The sequence below is a fragment of the Squalius cephalus genome (assembly GCF_949319135.1).
Source record: "Squalius cephalus genome assembly, chromosome: 8".
Lineage (NCBI taxonomy): Eukaryota > Metazoa > Chordata > Actinopteri > Cypriniformes > Leuciscidae > Squalius > Squalius cephalus.
This window is the reverse complement of record NC_137129.1, coordinates 9,472,574-9,491,041: the sequence shown is the minus strand read 5'-3', so window position 1 is coordinate 9,491,041 and position 18,468 is coordinate 9,472,574. Positions and strand designations below refer to the sequence as shown.

The window sequence follows — 18,468 nt, the reverse complement described above, 5'->3', positions numbered from 1 at the left end:
TTTTATTGTAACAGTTGGGATAATGGCATTTATGTAGTTTTAACAAAATAAATTATCTACAGAAAATTAAAATACATAAAAAATAATTGTGCACTGGCTCACCTGTTGCATGTGAAACATTAAGCAACATAAAATAAATTTTAAATAAAAATCTACATGGGTAGGCTTAGCCTACAATATTAAGCCTACATATAATAATCTATCTGGTAAACTACTTGAATGAAAAACTTGAAACATTAGCAGCAGCAGCACGTTATCTTTAACATCTCTAACGTAACTTTAGCCTAGCTTCTAGTTGCGTTGCAGTTTGACAAGAGTACAGTTTGACAAAAGCACAATGTTGTGTTTTACACAAATATAAGTAGGCTAAACACTTTGCAGTTTTAATGATGTCCTGTATGAACAAAATGGAGTATGTTTTTATGTTTCCACTGTTCGATCGCGCCCGCGCCTCTCTCTCTGACACACACACACACACATTCCAGCATTGCGCAATCTTGACAATGCAGCCTGTTCATTATGCTGCGTTCACATAAAAACGCGAATAGAGCGTCAAATTCGCGCGTATCGCGTCTAGTTCGACGCTTGAACATTTTGAATCCATTTGCGCATCCAAAGCGAATAAGACGCGCGTATAAAGCGAGCGTTTAAAGCGAAATAGCACCAAACTTACCACACACTGACCTGTAACGTTAAATCTTTGTCTGGAGCTGAAGCTTTTCATCGACCTTCTCAAAATAAAATGATTAATATAACCCTCCAATGCATAGTTAAGGCCCTTTTGGTGTCTTTGAGATGATATATAATCTTTCTGTCTCCAAAAATCATCAATTGCCTCCTGTGAAATGTCTCCAACTGTGACAGCTGCCATAGCGTCTGTTACCGAATGTTGACTATTTGTCCGACTGAGTGGAGGGGGCGTGGCTTAACCATAGGTCAATTAGCCGACAATAATTTAATTTAATCGAGTAAATTCTTGTCGACAATTAATCGATAGTCGATTAACCGTTTCCATCCCTATTAGAAATGCTGTCACTTTTGATCAATTGAATGTGTCCTTGTTGAGTAAAAGTGAGTCATTAAATAATGAGTATCTTTTAGCTTTGGATAGCTCTGCATTTCTAAAGTCTCTGCCAGGGTTCAAGTTGTTACTCAGAATACTGTGAAAATGTCTCTGGCATGTCTGGTTGTCTCCCATCAGCTCTTTTTTTTTTTTTTTACTGAGAATCTGTATCTGAACCAGAAATGGTTGCTTACAGATTTTAAATTAGAGGTCAAATACAATAAAAATATTATTTTGCAAATTCAAAGTGATTTATTAATAGTCAGATTACTTCTTCACACCATAATTGTCACGTGACACATTATAAATCGACATCCATACTGCAGGATGAACGTGATGTCAGTTTCACAGAGCTGTGTCAGGATCCTTTATGTTTTAGATGTTCACATTTGCACATTATAATATGTAGTGTGTAACTCACAGGGAAAACTGTTTGCTTAAACCACATGATCTGAATAAATGCTAGTTTGCGTAACCGTCTGATTAACTCTTTCTCTTTTTTGCAATGCCAGATGCAAAGCAAAGAAGTACAACATCCGTCATCTGCCTACAACATCAGTGGTCATAGCATTTTACAATGAGGCCTGGTCCACGTTACTGAGAACCATCCATAGTGTGCTGGAGACGACGCCAGCCGTCCTACTGAAGGAGGTCATACTCGTGGATGACTTCAGCGACAGAGGTGACGTGACACTTTCTAGACAGACTTCACGTTTTTAAATCTAAAATTCCACTAGTTTAAAACTACTTTTTAATTATTTACGTCCTTTTCCACTATAGAGGAAAATTTGTCTCATCCTGATTGGTCAGCACTTCCACAACCAATTATGAATATTTTGGAAGCAAGGAAAAGTTTTGAACCTATTAGGTGCTACATATTGATGAATTAAGGCCTGTTCATGCAAAGAATGATAACTATAAATATAACTATAATTTATTATATGAATAACTCGTTATTAAATAATATTTGAAGAATATTTTACCATCCACACCAACAGACAATAACATTCTGTTTGTTCTATGTGCATTCTGCAGTTATGTTGTCTATCCCTTAAAATGCTCAAGCCGGTGGATTCTGATTGGCTGTCAGTGTTTTTTATCATTAGGAAAAAATCGTTCTGAAAATGATTCCAACAATATCGTTATCATTATAGTCATGATGTGGACTGCCATATTCTCATGGAATTAGAACCATTAAGAAACTTTTAGTTATCATCCTTGGTGTGAACGGGCTTTAATAAAACCTTATTACGTTTCATATTGCGTTTATTACGTTTAAAAAGCAACATTTTCAACATGCCTTAATTGCATTGAAATATACTCACACATTTGTCCATGTTTGCATATTTCATGCTTCCTCTACAAAGTTCTGGATAGTAAGGTAGCCATAGTTATCATTCCATAAGATCCAGTTAAAGGTTACACTTTATTTTAAGGTGTCATTGTTACAGTGTAATTATATAAGTACTGAGTTATATTAAGTAACTACATGTACTTACTATAGGGTTAGGGTAGGATTAGGATTAGGTTGAGGGTTAGTTGCATGTAATTATGCATAATTTACTGTTATTACTATGGTAAGTACATGTAACATATGTAACAAGGACACTGTAAAATAAAGTGTTACCAGTTTTTATATTAGCTGAGATCCATATGTGTCTACTTGTTAATCAGTTGTTTTCCTGTGATTTGGCCTTTATGTTTTGGATCCTGATAAAAAGATTCAAATTTTCTTTGCATGGATTACAGTGTACCTGAAGTCACAGCTGGCTCAGTATATTAGTAACCTGGAGCGTGTTCGTCTCATCCGCACCAAAAAAAGAGAAGGTCTGGTTCGAGCACGGCTCATTGGCGCCACCTATGCTACAGGACACGTGCTCACCTTCCTTGACTGCCACTGTGAGTGTGTTCCTGGCTGGATCGAGCCACTGCTGGAGAGGTGTGACTTAAAAATTCAAATGTTGCATAGAAACATTTCCATAATCCACAGTAACAGATTTGTGAAGTGTATTAGCCAGGGAAATGCAAATTTTATTTGTCTGTTCTGTCGTCAGAATTGCTGAGAATGAGACCACCATCATATGTCCGGTTATTGACACCATTGACTGGAACACATTTGAGTTCTACATGCAGACTGAGGAGCCGATGGTGGGCGGCTTTGACTGGAGGCTGACATTCCAGTGGCATGGAGTGCCTGAAATCGATCGCAAGATACGCAAATCCAGAATTGACCCCATTAGGTTGGTTTCTGGTCAACTTTTTCAAATCCAACTTTGCTGTGTGTATTTCTTGGCAATTTAAGAAAAAGATTATAAATGTTTAAGGGGATAGTCATCCTCACCTGTATGTCGTTTCAATTATTATTTATTAAGTTATTTCAATTTATTGAATTTTTTTTTCAATTATTGTTTCATTTATTATTTATTCTGTGGAACACAAAAAAAGAAATTGACAATTTTGCTATATTTTACAATACTACCATTTATAGTAGTATATTTTTTTGTTAGCTTATTGATCCATATTGGATATTTATATGAGCTGATATTGCAAATTTTATTGTTTATTCTCATTTCCTCTATTTTTACATTTAGATTCATTGCTATCATTTAACGCTCACTTAAAGTTAATATTTAAAATCTTTGATTGATTAAATGTAATGCATTTCATAACACTGTTAAATGTAACTTTTAACATATCTGGAAATTAAATTTTTCTCACCCTCATTAGAAAAAATGCATAAAGAGTTCATAAAACTAATCCATATGAATTGAGGGGTTTAGTCCAAATTTTCTGAAGAGACAGGGCTTTTAATTTTAATTTTTTTATTTAGGCTTTTATACACATTGATCAAAGAACATAAACAGAAGCTCAACCGAACCTGCTTGACACGCGAGAATGAACCTCATTGGTTCTCACACGTCAAGCATGCTTGAGTGTCCGTTTACCAGAACTGGTGATTGTGTCTCATAAGAAAATTTGGACTAAACCGCTCTATTCATCTGGATTAATTTTCCGAACACTTTATGAACTTTTGAAGTGTCAAAATGGTAGCTACATCGACTGTCAATGGAGGGACAGAAATCTCTCAGATTTCATTCAAATATCTTCATTTGTGTTTCAAAGTCGAACGAAAGTCTTAAGAGTTTATAACAAAATGAGGGTGAGTGAAGGATGATAGAATTTTCATTTTTGGGTGAACTAATCCTTCAATAGTTATTTTTCTTGCTGCACATTATGTTATGAAGTCTATAATTGATTTTAGTTTTTAGTGTTTTATTTTTTAACTTATTTAGACAAAATAGTATAGACATTTAATATTGGCCTTCAACCAGATTATCATAATTACAAACCGTTTTTTATTAATTATGAAAGTTTAATTTTGGTGCATTCCTAATTGAAAGTCATAACAGTTTGGAATGACATGAGACTTTTAAATTGAACTCTCCCTTTAAGCCATCCAGACTTTAAGAAAGTTATTTTCACAGGGAAATGTGTATTGTGTTGATTAACTGCAGTGCAGTGAAAAAGATTTAATTTTCAGACCTAGGCTTACATTAAAATACGGTTCAGTTCTGCTCTAGATTTCTCTCCAGGTTCGTCCGAGGGCAGACCCAGAGGTGCTTAACTGAAACTAAGAAGCACTTACCTGCCAGCGAATATCTCTGATGAATTGCCAATGATCTGCTGCTTTTCGCTTCACAGGTCTCCCACTATGGCAGGGGGGCTCTTTGCCGTAAGCAAGGCTTACTTTGAGTTTCTGGGCACTTACGACATGGGCATGGAGGTCTGGGGAGGAGAGAATCTGGAACTTTCTTTCCGGGTAAGGCACCTGTATTCTGTACTCCTGCTACCTATTGTACTGGTAATTTGCATATTCTTTTCATCAGAGCGTGTCGACGTGCTCTTGGTTGCATGAGAGACTGAGCATTTATAATTAGACACATCTCTCATATTGGATTTCTTTTTTCAGCCTATGCTTAGAAATGAAGATTGATGGTTAATACCATGGAGTAATCTTTTATGCATATGGAAACAGAATACAACGCTCTATCTTCTAGGGCTGTACGATGTTCATGTATAATAGATGTGCTGTGAATTGGAATAAAAAAGCATGTGGGAAATAAAGCTGGAAAATGCCTAAAAAAAGGAATTTTGTCGGTGTCTCAACGGATCTAATGCGCTGTTGTCATGTCATGTTTTATTTCTGACAGGCAGTGCATTCCATTAAAATCAGATACTTTGTTCACAGAAAATGTTCAGTTTGTGTGTGCAAAAAAAGTATGCGAGATGAGTTGAATCTCCATAAACAAATAATGATGCTCTAGATATAAATGCTTGTGGGTTATTAGCTTTCATTTTAAAACTGAACTGTGACAATTTTTCAGTGTTAAATACTTTATCATATCATATTCTAATATGCAGAACTATATACAAGTCAATCGTAGGTGGGATTTTCCTAAAAGCATACATCTTTTAAAACATTGATCTGTTTTAGCATCCTAACCATACTGAAAACAATAATGATTTTTGCCATTAATTATTTGCAATTATTAATAATTATTTATTTAATAATTTAATAATAAAAAAATACATTATATATTTAGTAATTCATTTTTCTTAATGTTGTGACACTAGTGGTACACATTATATACTTAACTTTATTTTAATTATTAATAATGAATAAGGTGATGTTGCATTATTTGCTATATTATATTTGTTCAGTACTTCACCTTACAATTTTTTATAATGGAAAACCACCTACAATGTCTTTTTTTTTTTTTTTTTATCAGAAATTCATTTTGATTCTTGCTTCATTCTGAACATGTTTTGTTACAGGTGTGGCAGTGTGGAGGGTCTTTAGAAATTCACCCATGCTCCCATGTGGGTCACGTTTTCCCAAAGAAAGCTCCGTACTCCCGATCCAACTTCCTTCAGAACACTGTCCGTGCTGCGGAGGTTTGGATGGACTCTTACAAACAGCACTTCTATAACCGAAACCCTCCAGCACGCAAGGTACACCTCCATCCATCCATCCATCCATCCAGCATAACCCGTCAGTGGATGGCACCTCTCTATTAACATCCTGTGTTGTTGCATAATCAGAAGTGTACAACCATTGTGTTATTTCCTCTTTTAACTGCTTCAGTGTTTATCTTGAAAAGTGCTGTTCTCAAAATGAAGGGGAAAAACTGTGAAAGAGATAAATGATGCTCAGGTTTTGCTTGAATGCGTTCGTTCTCTCGGCTTACAGTGTTTGTTCTTCCTTTGGCTGTCTTTGAAAAGCTTATTAGCTGACAAAGATACTAAAACTAGGCCAGACATATATTATATCACCCTGGCTGACATGAATGTGGCATGTAACTCCATATTACTTCACAGACAAATTACATTATTAATGTGATCAAATAATAAATCATTCTCTGGTAGCCACATCACCAGATGCAATGAGTAAGGATATTTTTCCTGTCAATATATGGCTGTTCTTGTACCTCAGGTCTGAATGCAAACACACCCTTTTCATACCCGTGTGAGGTGTTACCTAAATTAATATTATCTCGTTTACCTGGTTGGGTTTCTTTGACTTTTGGCTTGTTGGAAGTGTGTCGTGGCAGTTCTTGTGTCAACATTACAGGACAGCGCCCTACAGGAAGTACTTACGTGGCATTCTTGTTTGCTATTTTTGAAGTTGCAACTAAAGTAAAGATATTAAAAAGTTATTAATATCAGTAAAGATGATTAAAAAATTGAATGGATAAAGCAGAAAGATTTTAGTGGCAGAAAAGGTATTTGTTCTTGTTTATTTATTTGATAGGGACAAAGCATGTTAATGAACATTTGCAACATTGCTATTTTACATTCGCAGTCCCTTGGCAGGTACACACAAGAACAAATACTCCGCTATACACACACAACACTACAAAGAGACAATACCCCAAACACATTATTCAAATTTCTTAGAAAAATGTTTACACAACTGATTCGTCATAAGCCACTTCTTCAGATGAGCTTTAAAAGTGTGATAAGTAGAACATTGTCTTATTGACTGCTGTAAAGTATTCCAATATTTGCTCCCTATTACAGATAATACTTTCTGACGTGTGGTCAAGGCAGTCCTACATAGTTTTCAGTCGGTAATCTGTAAGCTTTGTCTTGAGGCCTGATTTTATTTTGTTCTTGTAGGAATCTTACGGAGATATATCTGAAAGGATTGTACTGAGAAAGCGGCTTCAGTGTAAGAGCTTTGAATGGTATCTGCAGAACATCTATCCCGGCCTGCATGTGCCAGAGGACAGGCCTGGATGGCACGGAGCGGTAAGTGACTAATCTAATCTAGTCTAATCTAATTCCTTCTGGAGTTCCTTTTTGATGTCATTCACGCAATTTCTTTAATGGTTTTACATTTTTCCTGGCTCCTGGTGCAGGTGCGTAGTGCTGGAATCCACTCTGAATGTCTGGACTACAATGCCCCGGACCACAATCCCACAGGAGCTCACCTGTCCCTGTTCGGCTGCCATGGTCAGGGCGGTAATCAGGTAACTAACATCAATATTAACGCTTCTGTGGAAAAATGCATTATTGGGAAAAAATAGCTATAAAAAATCTGTTCTTTCAGTTTTCACTGTTTTGTTGAATAATAAAAAGCATCAAAAAGTCTTCAAAAATGGTTTTGTCACTAGGCCTACATCGTTACTGCAAAATACATTAATAATAATACATCAAAATAACAAAATACATTTTAAAAATGTGTCAAATTTAAACATTTTAATTATGGAAGTAGTCTTTTAAAAAATAAATGAATACATACAAACTACTGCTTTGCATATTATATTTGTATCATATTTACATTTTTTTTTTTTTTACTGTTTTCCTGATATCTTATACAGCCAATGTGTAAATGTTTACAAATTGGAGTAGAAGCATAATTCAATTATTAAAAAGTTAATATAAAAACAAATATTTTTTTGTTCAACTAAATTTGATGAATTAATTGATTGATAAATAAACTTTATTTTCATTTTCCGACATTTTTAATTGCAGTGTTAATTCATGAAAGTACTTAAAAAGTTTAGTATTAAAGGCACAGTATGTAATTTTCGCCTATAGAGGTCGCATATTCAAAACAATAACAAAGGCATAGGTTGATGACGCTGTGAAGGAGCGGGGAATGATGGGAGTTGTCGTCTTCACCTTAATGCAAAAATCTTACATATTGAGCCTTTAATACAATTATACAAAAAAAGTCATTTCACTTGGAATTTTCAGCCAAGAGCATATTGAATTTTCGGTTTCGGCCCAAACCTTTCATTTCGGTGCATCACTACTTAACACCATATAAGCAGAAAGTGGTGAAGGAGAAAGAGTTCTCACATCTATCGTTAATATGGCAAATTTGAATTAGAGGAAGAGAACGAGATTTGAGAATAGTCTTCCGCAGGGAGTTTACCCCACACTTTGAAAGCCACTGTCTTTCCCCACATCCTGATATCTTCAAAATGGATAAAAGGGGGTTTTCAAATATTTGCCAGAGCTATCGAGTTACTTTAAAAATGAGCGTGAGGTGCTTTCATGTCCAGTTATATAACACCTACGACAGCAGATGCAGGAGATCCATCAGACCCTGTTTGTTGCGTTTGCAGCGAAACAAAGCTAGCTTTATTTGTGCAGAAACATAATCCATCCTGAGATGTGCTGCCCTTCTGAGGTTTGTTATTTATCTAGTATCACAGTTGAAGAAGTGAATGAGTTGCTGGGGATGTATATGTAATGGAAAGGGCAACCTGCAAATGTGTCCGGTGGCTTATGTCGCCGCTCTGCATCAAGGGACGGTGAAGTAGTGAATGTGTGTGTGAAAATCAATGTTTCCACAGCCCGGACTGAAAAGGAAACCTTAGCCACTTCTCCTCAAAGATAGACATCTGTATGAAATATACATGTGGCTAATGAGACTAATGTTTTTTTTTTTCTTTTTTCTTATTCCAGCGTTCTAACCTTTACCCTCAAAGGATCTATTTCTGATCCTCTGCTTTGAGAAATTGTTTGCTTATGAATTATTAACCGGGCGTTGATTTTTAACGCCATCCTTGCAAACATCCTCATTTGTCGCTTAAATGACATTTGCTGTTGAACATTTTTAGTTTTTCTAGAAGCATGTTTTTAGTGATTTTCAAATGCAACAAATATTTTCTCAATATTTTTCAGCCTTTTCTATTTCAATATTTATGCATTTGCTATGAATGGCTTAAGCTCATTTCTTTTCCAGAGTATCAGACATTGTAGCCAAGTAGATTCAAATGATATAATGTGTATATATAAATATACACATTTTTAATAACATATACACTACTGTTCAAAGGTTTGGGGTCAGCAAGAATTATTATTTATTTATTTCTGGATCATTTTTACTAAGAAATGCTTCTTGTGCACCAAATCAGAATATTTGAGTGATTTATAAAGATTCATTAAAATTGGCTATTTGGACTCATAAATGGAAATGAATTGAACTTCCCAACTCTAACACCATCACCATGTATGAAAACTCATAAAAGCCAAAGAAATGTGCCAAATTACATTTCAAAAAAACATTTTTCTCTCTCTATCTCTCTCAGTACTTCGAGTACACATCTCAAAAGGAGATTCGGTTTAACTCTGTGACCGAGCTGTGTGCTGAAGTCCAGGATGGATTGACACACATAGGGATGAAGCACTGTCCACAAGACGGTGCTCCCGTTCCTCCCGGCATCGTGTGGGAGTTCAGAGACGTGAGTTTGTTCGCCTGTAGCTCAGTTTATCACTGGCGTGCCATCAGAAAACAGGATGAGATAAGACAAAACCTTGTTTGCCATGTTATTGCGTATCAGATATGCTTTCCTGTAGCATTTCCATGCCTAAAACGATCATTGTCTGGCAATTGTGTCTTTTCAGGATGGCAGCATATATAACCCTCATTCAAACATGTGCATCACGTCCTACCGCAAAGAAGATGGCCGTACTGATATCCAGATGAGAAGTTGCTCTCCCGGAGACAAACACCAGCGCTGGAACTTCGAGTGACTTTAACCCTTATGTGAACTTAAATGTAAGTGCAATTATCAAAAGGAACGTCTCTTTCGGGTTGGCATTGAAAAAGGCATAAAAATGGGACCCATCCTCCATATAGTGCCTTTGCAAACCAAAGCGGACATATATTTGTAGTGCCAATTCTTGCGTTTCCTTGTTAGAGACGTTCAGTGTGCTATTACAAGTCTGAAGTGCATATTAGTACTGTTAATATCACATTGTAGCATATTCAACCATCCAACGAACATAGTGTTGTGTTGGAGCAGCTTTTTTGTTTACATTGATGCACTATGCTTTTAGTGAATCATTTTTAGACTCCGCAGTAGCTAATCTTTAAATCTACTGCACAGTGATTTATTTAATTGTACCAGAAGTGACTGATTTGAAGATGTTGTGAATGGGTTTGTCTTGATTGTTGCCTATTGGTTTCCTAAGGTATTTTTTTTTTTATCATTTTATGACTGTTTTCTTTTCTATTTTGTTCTTCTTTTTTTATATTGTTAGGGATTTTAGGGTCTTTTCACCTTATTTTGTGCAAGCTTCATGGAGGATTTTGGCACACTGGTGTTGATGGAACTGTACCAGCAATTCAAGTTTCACTCAAACTAACGTCAGTGTTCAAATAGTTTGTTAATACGTACACTTCATTTTGAAGTAGATTACAGGAACTGCACTTAAGAGTTGGAACAAAATATTAAGCAATTATGGACCAAACTTTGCAGATCTTGCATGGTTTTCATTGGCCTAAACCCATTTTACCTTGCATTTAAGAACCAAGTTTTTCTCTACTACCTATTTGGGAATTATCCACTTTACCTGTAAATTGTTTTCCATGAAAAAAAATGTATAGTAGGTAATTTATTGACTCAACAGAAAGTGCCTCTTCAGCCTGATTCCTTTCACAAAAGTGCTCATTTATCTTCACAAATCAGAGTATTACAGTACTTTACCACGGTATTGGCCAAAGTAAAACATTCAGAAAATTTACAAAGTGCTTTTATCATGGGTCTTCCAGCATTCAAAACTCACAGGACTATCGGTAAATATCTTGAAAGTGCTATATCGTAAATGACTACATGGATAACACCTTTATTTTTGCACTAAATGGATTTAAAATGGCGACATAAGTTTTTAGGTCTCATCCTTTGTAATTGTCAGTGAATAAAATGGTTTAATAGGGATTGTGGGAAAGTGATCATGAAATTACTACTGATAAAGCACAGTTTGTGGTGATCATGTGTTTTGCTTATCGACTGTAATGAAGTATTTTTGGAACATGGAAAAAAAGTGCATAGTATTTTTGTCTGAATAAATTAAAGTTAAAAATGTTACATTTGTTGTGGTGGTTTGTTTATTTTAACTGACTTTTCCTTGACTTTCTGTTGCTGTGCCATCTAGTGGTGGGGAAATGTGCTGTGGGATTAGACTAAATATTTCCAAAATATTATAGCATTGTAATGCATGCAATCAGATAAAGTTTCTTGATTTACATCACCTTAAAATAATTTTTTTTGAGCCTCTTACACAAACCAGATAATGAGGAAACCAGAAAGGAGGTTCTGCCAAGTCAGGCTGAAATGTTTAATGGCACAATCTCCAGGTGTGCCACGCAATTACACAAATGAAGCTGGAGGTCACTGAACATTGTCATCATCATGTTATATCTACAGTTATATCTAAATTAGGCTGTATTTTCCCCCTATGACTTATGGTTGGATTGTGGGCAGTTGGTGCATGATGAATGCTCTTTAACAGAAGCTGTCATCTAGTTGGACCTCTGAGAATATTGCAACAATGAGTCCTTCATTAATTGCCATCTTACACATCACATTTCCCTTAAGGTCATGCAGTGGTAGTGCAAACAATTAGATTTTTCTTTATTTAGATTTGGGATGTAGTTTGTCATTCAAGTCACCATGAAATCAAAATCGACAATTCTTCTTCTTTTTTTTAATGGAATATTGCTGTTTTTATTATAAGTGATTTATCCATCATGTGCCCTTGTAATCCCTCGCTCTTGAAGCGACATGTCTTTTCTGATGATGTGTTTACTGGCACGAGGGCGGGACAACCTGTCACTCACACGAGATCGACCAATAGCAAATCAAGTCCCGTCCTACTTTCTTCTTTGTTTTGTTTTTTGGCTGAGAAGCCGCTTCACTCGGATTCACATTACAATAGGGAAGAATAGACTATTGCAGCTTCCGTTTCATGCTTACTTTAAAGGGACATTTGATTACACAATCCTGATAATACGTGCAAAACTCTAATCTCTTAAAAACACGTATAGTGTGCTGGTTTGTATTGGGTGTTATGAATATGTCAGCCTATATTTTACATTGGTGGCTGATTGGACATGTTAGAAAAGCTATTATACACAGCTCTGTGTTCATACGAGGTAAATGACTGTGCAACATTGTGTGCAGTGTACCATAGATTATTACAACACAATAAGAGTGTTCAATCAAAAAAGTGTGGCACTCAGATTACCATCTCACCTCTCTGATGGTCTAATCAATAATTAAACATTAATTTGGGTAAACATATTTTGCTTGCTACATGGATCATCTTACATATTTTATTATAAAATATTTATTGTACGAAGTGAATGGAGTCATGGTAGGGGGAGGAAAATATTACAATATTTCTATGGGTGTATATTAGACTAAGTCCTACCAATATTTCTAGCAATTCTGCTACTGTATACAAGTATAGTGTCATGTTTTCTTTCCTAAATTTTAATTTCAATATGCACAATACTTATTAAAAATGCGAATTAAATTTTTTATTTTGTATAAAAAAAGAGCTGTACAAGAACTTTCTTAAAATGGGAATTTAAGTATAATTCACTTTCTTTCACATTACATTTTGTTGCTGCGATACAGAGACAACTCACAAATATGCAGACTAGCAGGAAAACTTTAATACATAAAATTATTAGAATTCTGGATTGTTCTACATTTTATCAACAACTACAATCTAACTTAAAACCACTAGTTTTGGTGGTAGTGACTATGACTATGGTAATTTGCTATTAGTTAGATAAGAATTTCCATCAGGTCACAAAAGAAACTTTATAATTGTATCATGATATTAACCCTTTCAGGCCCGAGACTCTAAAAACATCAATATGCTTCATTTCATAAAAACAAAAAACTGTATGAACATTTGACTCATTTAATGTCCAGTACAATGAACCTTGTTCCGACACTAGAGATATGCAGATGATTATATGGATTTAATAAACAACAATGCATAATATGGCAGAAACTGTGGGGGGAAATTATTTCAACAGGAATGCACAAATAAATATTTACGTATGACTGAATCGCATGACAGTGCATCTACAGTCTGCAACTAAAATATCGTCAAACTCCCGAAGAAACATTGGCAAAGGAAAGTGTTTTGCTCGAAGTTGTCAAAGTAAACAACTCTAAGGGTTAGGCTGTATTATTATTTAAATCATCCATTTTTCCATGTATTAAGTAATGATGAGAGTGTGCACTCTTGTGTGCATATCTTGGCATAACAGTGTTTATAGAGCGGACGGGCTCTAACTGGATTTGGATTAGCGCTCTGTCACAGTGTGTGACCCCTAAGACTCTCTGTGATTTGACCTGGATTTCTTTCTTCATGCCTCTTCCAGTTCTGCCATGGCCTTATCTGACAAACAAGCCTGCTAATGTGATCACGCAAATCCCTCTTGCAGTGCTCAGACCTGTGGGATGTGTGTGCCACTGTATGGCTGTGGCTCAAAACCAGTAATGTTGGCATAAATCTATCTAAAAACAGAATTTTTCAAAAGTGTTCATTGTATTTCCCCAAAACTACTTATTAAAAAGATGTATAAACCTGTAATTGGTTTTCTTCCAGGTCCTATATGGGGACATTGACATCAGGGATAAAAAATGTATAACATTAGAAAGATCCTATAACCAAAGAAAAAGTTTTCCGTATCGCTGATTTGAAGTGGAAGCATGATTACCCCTGTTTTTTTTTTCTTCTTCAAAGAAATGTATCGTTATCAATAAATATGTAATTCCAAACAAAGAAACTCAGTTAAAAAAATAAAAAAATATAAATCAATATTATCCCTTCAGTTACTTTATTGGTAAGTTCAAGGAAGGGGTTTCTTTGTTCTTTCTGTAAAGAGTCAGAAACAAATTGACAATTATTTTAAAGTTATATTTATACTAAATCATTGATCTCAATATCTCACATTTAAGTCACCATGAAATTAAAATTGACCATTCTTATTTTTAGCGAATATTGCAGTATTTATTATAAATGATTTATGCAATTGCTCTTGTAATCTTTAACTTCCCCAATTTACTAATTCCATATAACTTCCTAATTTAGAGGAATATTACAAGTTTAATGAATTAAAAAAAAAATTATGCGCACAGATAAGTCATTATAATAAGTAGGCTACTGCAAAATTCTAATATATAAAAATTAGAATGGCCAGTTTTGATTTCATGGTGTCTTTAATTATGACATAAAAGGTAATAATTATGAAATACTAACGTTAAAGAAGTTTCATTGTCATCATTTCCACTTTGTATGTCAAAAATAGGACGTTTAAAGTCATAATTTCGAGTTTGCATCTCATAATATGACGACTTTTCACCTCATTATGATTTACAAAAGCACGATTTTTTTAATATGTGGCTGAAAATGGGCTTCCATATAGCAACTCCTGTTTTCAACTCCTCCCCCTGTAACCGGCTCTGCTCGCCCTTCATGTTAATGTCGATCACACACACACTTCAACAAGTTGGTTTGCCACAGATGAAATGACCAACTTTCTCTTTGCTTTGATAGTTTCCCCTTCAATGTAGTCGACTTTATCGACTTTGAAACGATATCCTCTAACATGGGCGAACTTTTTTCGAACTTTTTATGAGATTGAACTTTGGATGACAAACAGTTTGAGGGAAACAGGACGGACTAGACGGACACATTATGGCAATATGTGGAAGACGGAGTCGGTCCAAGTTCATTCTGTACGTTCTCGGGGCTTTTGTAGTGGGATATTTAGTGTTTCATAGGAACACAAAGAGTGATGTCGGCCTGGCTAGTCGAAGAGAAGTGCCAGTCGAGCAGCGCGAAAATGTGGACGAAGATTTCCTGAAGAAACCGGTTTACGAGAAGCCTCCTTTAGATGTAAATGCTTTGGGAGAGATGGGTAGAGCTGTTAAACTAGACCTGACTGAAAAAGAAAAGCGAGAGGAGGAGGAGAGCATCAAAAAGCATCAGATAAACACTTATGTGAGCGATAAAATATCACTACACCGCAGACTGCCTGAAAGATGGAACCCACTGTAAGTCTCCATGCTGTACATGAATGTTTGAAGTTTGTTCTGATATTCAGCCTCAACAGATCATTAACTCTTTGCCATAAATGTATTAAGTTGATTGATTTGAATAGCATCAGAATGTAGAAGAGGATACAGACTGTATTTTATTGTTTAAATCCGCATCGATTAAATGCAAAACAGGGAAGTAGTAGCCTAAATGTTTTTGTAAACAGTCCCTATCTTTGCCCCAGTGTTTAATGTGCGATTACAGATAGAGAACGTCTACAAAGTACCAGAGGAGGAGAAAAACGTGCAATGTGGCTCCGTCACATCTAGAGGTGCAGTTTGCAGTTGGCCTTACTTTCATATAAATTATGCAGAATAAAAAACAAAACAATATTTATTATTTTATTTGGATTTAAAAAAAAAAAAAAAAAAAAAACGATTGAAATGTTAATAAATTATAAATAATAATAATAAATAAAATCAACAGCAGTCATCCCTTTTGTTTTTTGGAACAAGGACCCGTTTGTGGACCCCTAATTACAAAATGAATAAAAAAAAAAAATAGTTTGAAGTGACCAGTGGCCCCTCCCAAAGCCAAATGGTGTGCATTATTATAGCCAGTTAGAGCAGTTGTTCTCAACCTTTTTGACTCCAAGGCCCTCCTTTTTAGGAGACAATATTCAAAGTTAATTTGTAACTATTAGTTATATCCTAAGTTAATATGTACCTCTGGCATGTCTGTTGTAATAAAACTAATTAACAAAAAAAATGTCAGTTTAATGTTACATATCTTTTTTTCTTTTCTTTTTTTAACATTTAATTTAAAATATTATGTTACTATAACACAAGACTTACAGTGAGCCTTGGCCCCTGGTTGAGAACCACTGACCTAGAGGAACATTCTGCAATTGGTTTTACCTTAATAGGTTAAAAATGAATGTAACTAATTTTATCAAACTGTTATTTTATTTACTCTTTTTGGTCGTGTTTTTAATGTGTTGTGTTTATTGTTTGCATCATATTTGTTAAATGAAGCCTTCAATATTTTAAAATGACCATTAGGCTTGAACAGATGCATCTGTGGTGGTTATTTTATTTATGTATTTTTACTTTTTAATTAATATTTTTTATTTCTATCTTTTATATGTGATTGTTATATTTTTGAACCTGTAACTGTGCAGCACTCTGTGGTTTTATAATTACATTTTAGTTTGATTTTGATTTGATATTGCACCATGATTTGTGATGTGCCTAATGTGCCTAATTAGCAATAGCAAATGTCCCCTTGGGCATTAAGATAACAATATCCTGCAGTTACTGTGCATATTTGTTTGTTATAATGCTACTGTAAACATGAATGTAATCTGGCGATGTACAGTACATCAGCAAGCAAGACATTAACTAACACGATCTGTCTATTCAGATGTAGAAACCTGAAATATGACTACCTGAGCCTGCCCACGACGTCAGTAGTGATAGCCTTCTACAATGAAGCCTGGTCCACACTCCTGCGGACAGTGCACAGTGTCCTGGAGACCTCGCCTGACCTCCTGCTGACTGAAGTCATACTGGTGGATGACTACAGTGACCGAGGTATTGGTCTGAACGGAAACTTCTCATGCAATCTTTGAGCACATGATTGTTAAAAGATCATATGTATTAAAGTTAATCATATTAGGATGAACTTGGAACATTTTTGATTTGAGACAGGAAGGAAGTGGGAACCACCAAGAACAAGATCCTAGTAGCAACCGCATTGCAAACAGCTAAAATAACTGCCATAGATAACATTGCTATCATAAGGTTTTGCATGTGCAAACACCACTCACATTTTCTTCAAGAAAATGTAAAAATATTGTGATATTTTATTTCTTTAGTGAAATCCGTTTGCTAAATTCTAACTGAAGAATGGTGAACTTAACAGATGTTTTTTTTACTTTCCATAACAGGGAACAGTTGATGACAATGGACCAGGGTTATTATCATTGACTAAAACTAGAGCTATTAAACATTTTTAATAATTGAAATAAAGCTAAAATAAAATATAAATATTCAACGAAAATTAGAAATGTTGCCTTGGCAACAAGTTGAAGCACTAGAATAGCAATATTTAAAAGAATAAAATAAAATGACAAAAGCACATAGTGAAATTACTAAAAATTAATCAAAATGTTTTTTAAAACTAAAATTAACATTAAAAGAAAAAATATCAAAATAAAAGCTAGTTCAAAACATTAATAAAACTTAAATAACATTGCAATGGACAAAATATTATCTTTTTACGTGAGTAAATCAGATAGACTTTTTTAAAAGTTAAAAGAAATCGAAAAAAAAAATATATACATATATAAATGTGAACATAAAATAAACATAAAAATAATAATTATATTAATAACAAATTAAAAAATGCACATAAATAAACAAATAAAAATATAAACGATGGCTCACCCAACTTATACTGTCACCTAGGCTAATATTCATGTTTCATAAATTTAACATTAACACACAAAAAAAAATCCTGTGTAAAATGATGCAGGATGTTAATAAAATAGTGTACATAAATAAGTATATAATAGCTGTTATTTAAGTTCAAAATAATTAAAGATTTGAAAACTCTTATCAATGAAATACCACAGCAACAACATCATCTCAGCTCCACCCTGTGGTGAAACAGCAAGTTGTTCCTTAATGCAAAAGCCAATTAGCATATTTCTGTCCTAAGTTCTTGTTTCCTTCAGGACTGCAGCTGTTACTGAGCACTTCTCATGACTTTGATCCACAGATCATTTAAAGGAGCCTCTAGAAAACTACATCGCCAATATCAAAAAGGTGCGTCTGATCCGAGCAAGGAAGAGAGAGGGTTTGGTGCGAGCGCGGCTCCTGGGAGCTTCCATTGCCACAGGAGATGTACTGACCTTCCTCGATTGCCACTGTGAGTGTCATGAAGGCTGGTTGGAGCCTTTACTCCAGAGGTGAGACAGATAACCCCTCTACAAACCCAAAAACATGCAGTATTTTCAAAATGTGTGTATACGTTTGCTC

The 18,468-nt window shown here is 34.9% G+C and overlaps 1 protein-coding gene across 1 annotated transcript in view; it reads left to right on the top strand.

Moving 5' to 3' along the window:
• Positions 1-18,468, top strand: part of poc1bl (POC1 centriolar protein homolog B (Chlamydomonas), like) — a 41,567-nt gene that overhangs the window by 8,163 nt on the left and 14,936 nt on the right. Inside the window, exons 3-15 of the mRNA XM_079878799.1 lie at positions 1,576-1,745; positions 2,813-3,002; positions 3,118-3,303; positions 4,766-4,883; positions 5,900-6,076; positions 7,244-7,375; positions 7,486-7,596; positions 9,670-9,822; positions 9,986-10,110; positions 10,282-10,304; positions 15,057-15,444; positions 16,850-17,019; positions 18,209-18,398. Coding sequence (XP_079734925.1) covers positions 1,576-1,745; positions 2,813-3,002; positions 3,118-3,303; positions 4,766-4,883; positions 5,900-6,076; positions 7,244-7,375; positions 7,486-7,596; positions 9,670-9,822; positions 9,986-10,110; positions 10,282-10,304; positions 15,057-15,444; positions 16,850-17,019; positions 18,209-18,398 — 2,133 coding nt within the window. The remainder of the gene's footprint in view (positions 1-1,575; positions 1,746-2,812; positions 3,003-3,117; positions 3,304-4,765; positions 4,884-5,899; positions 6,077-7,243; positions 7,376-7,485; positions 7,597-9,669; positions 9,823-9,985; positions 10,111-10,281; positions 10,305-15,056; positions 15,445-16,849; positions 17,020-18,208; positions 18,399-18,468) is intronic.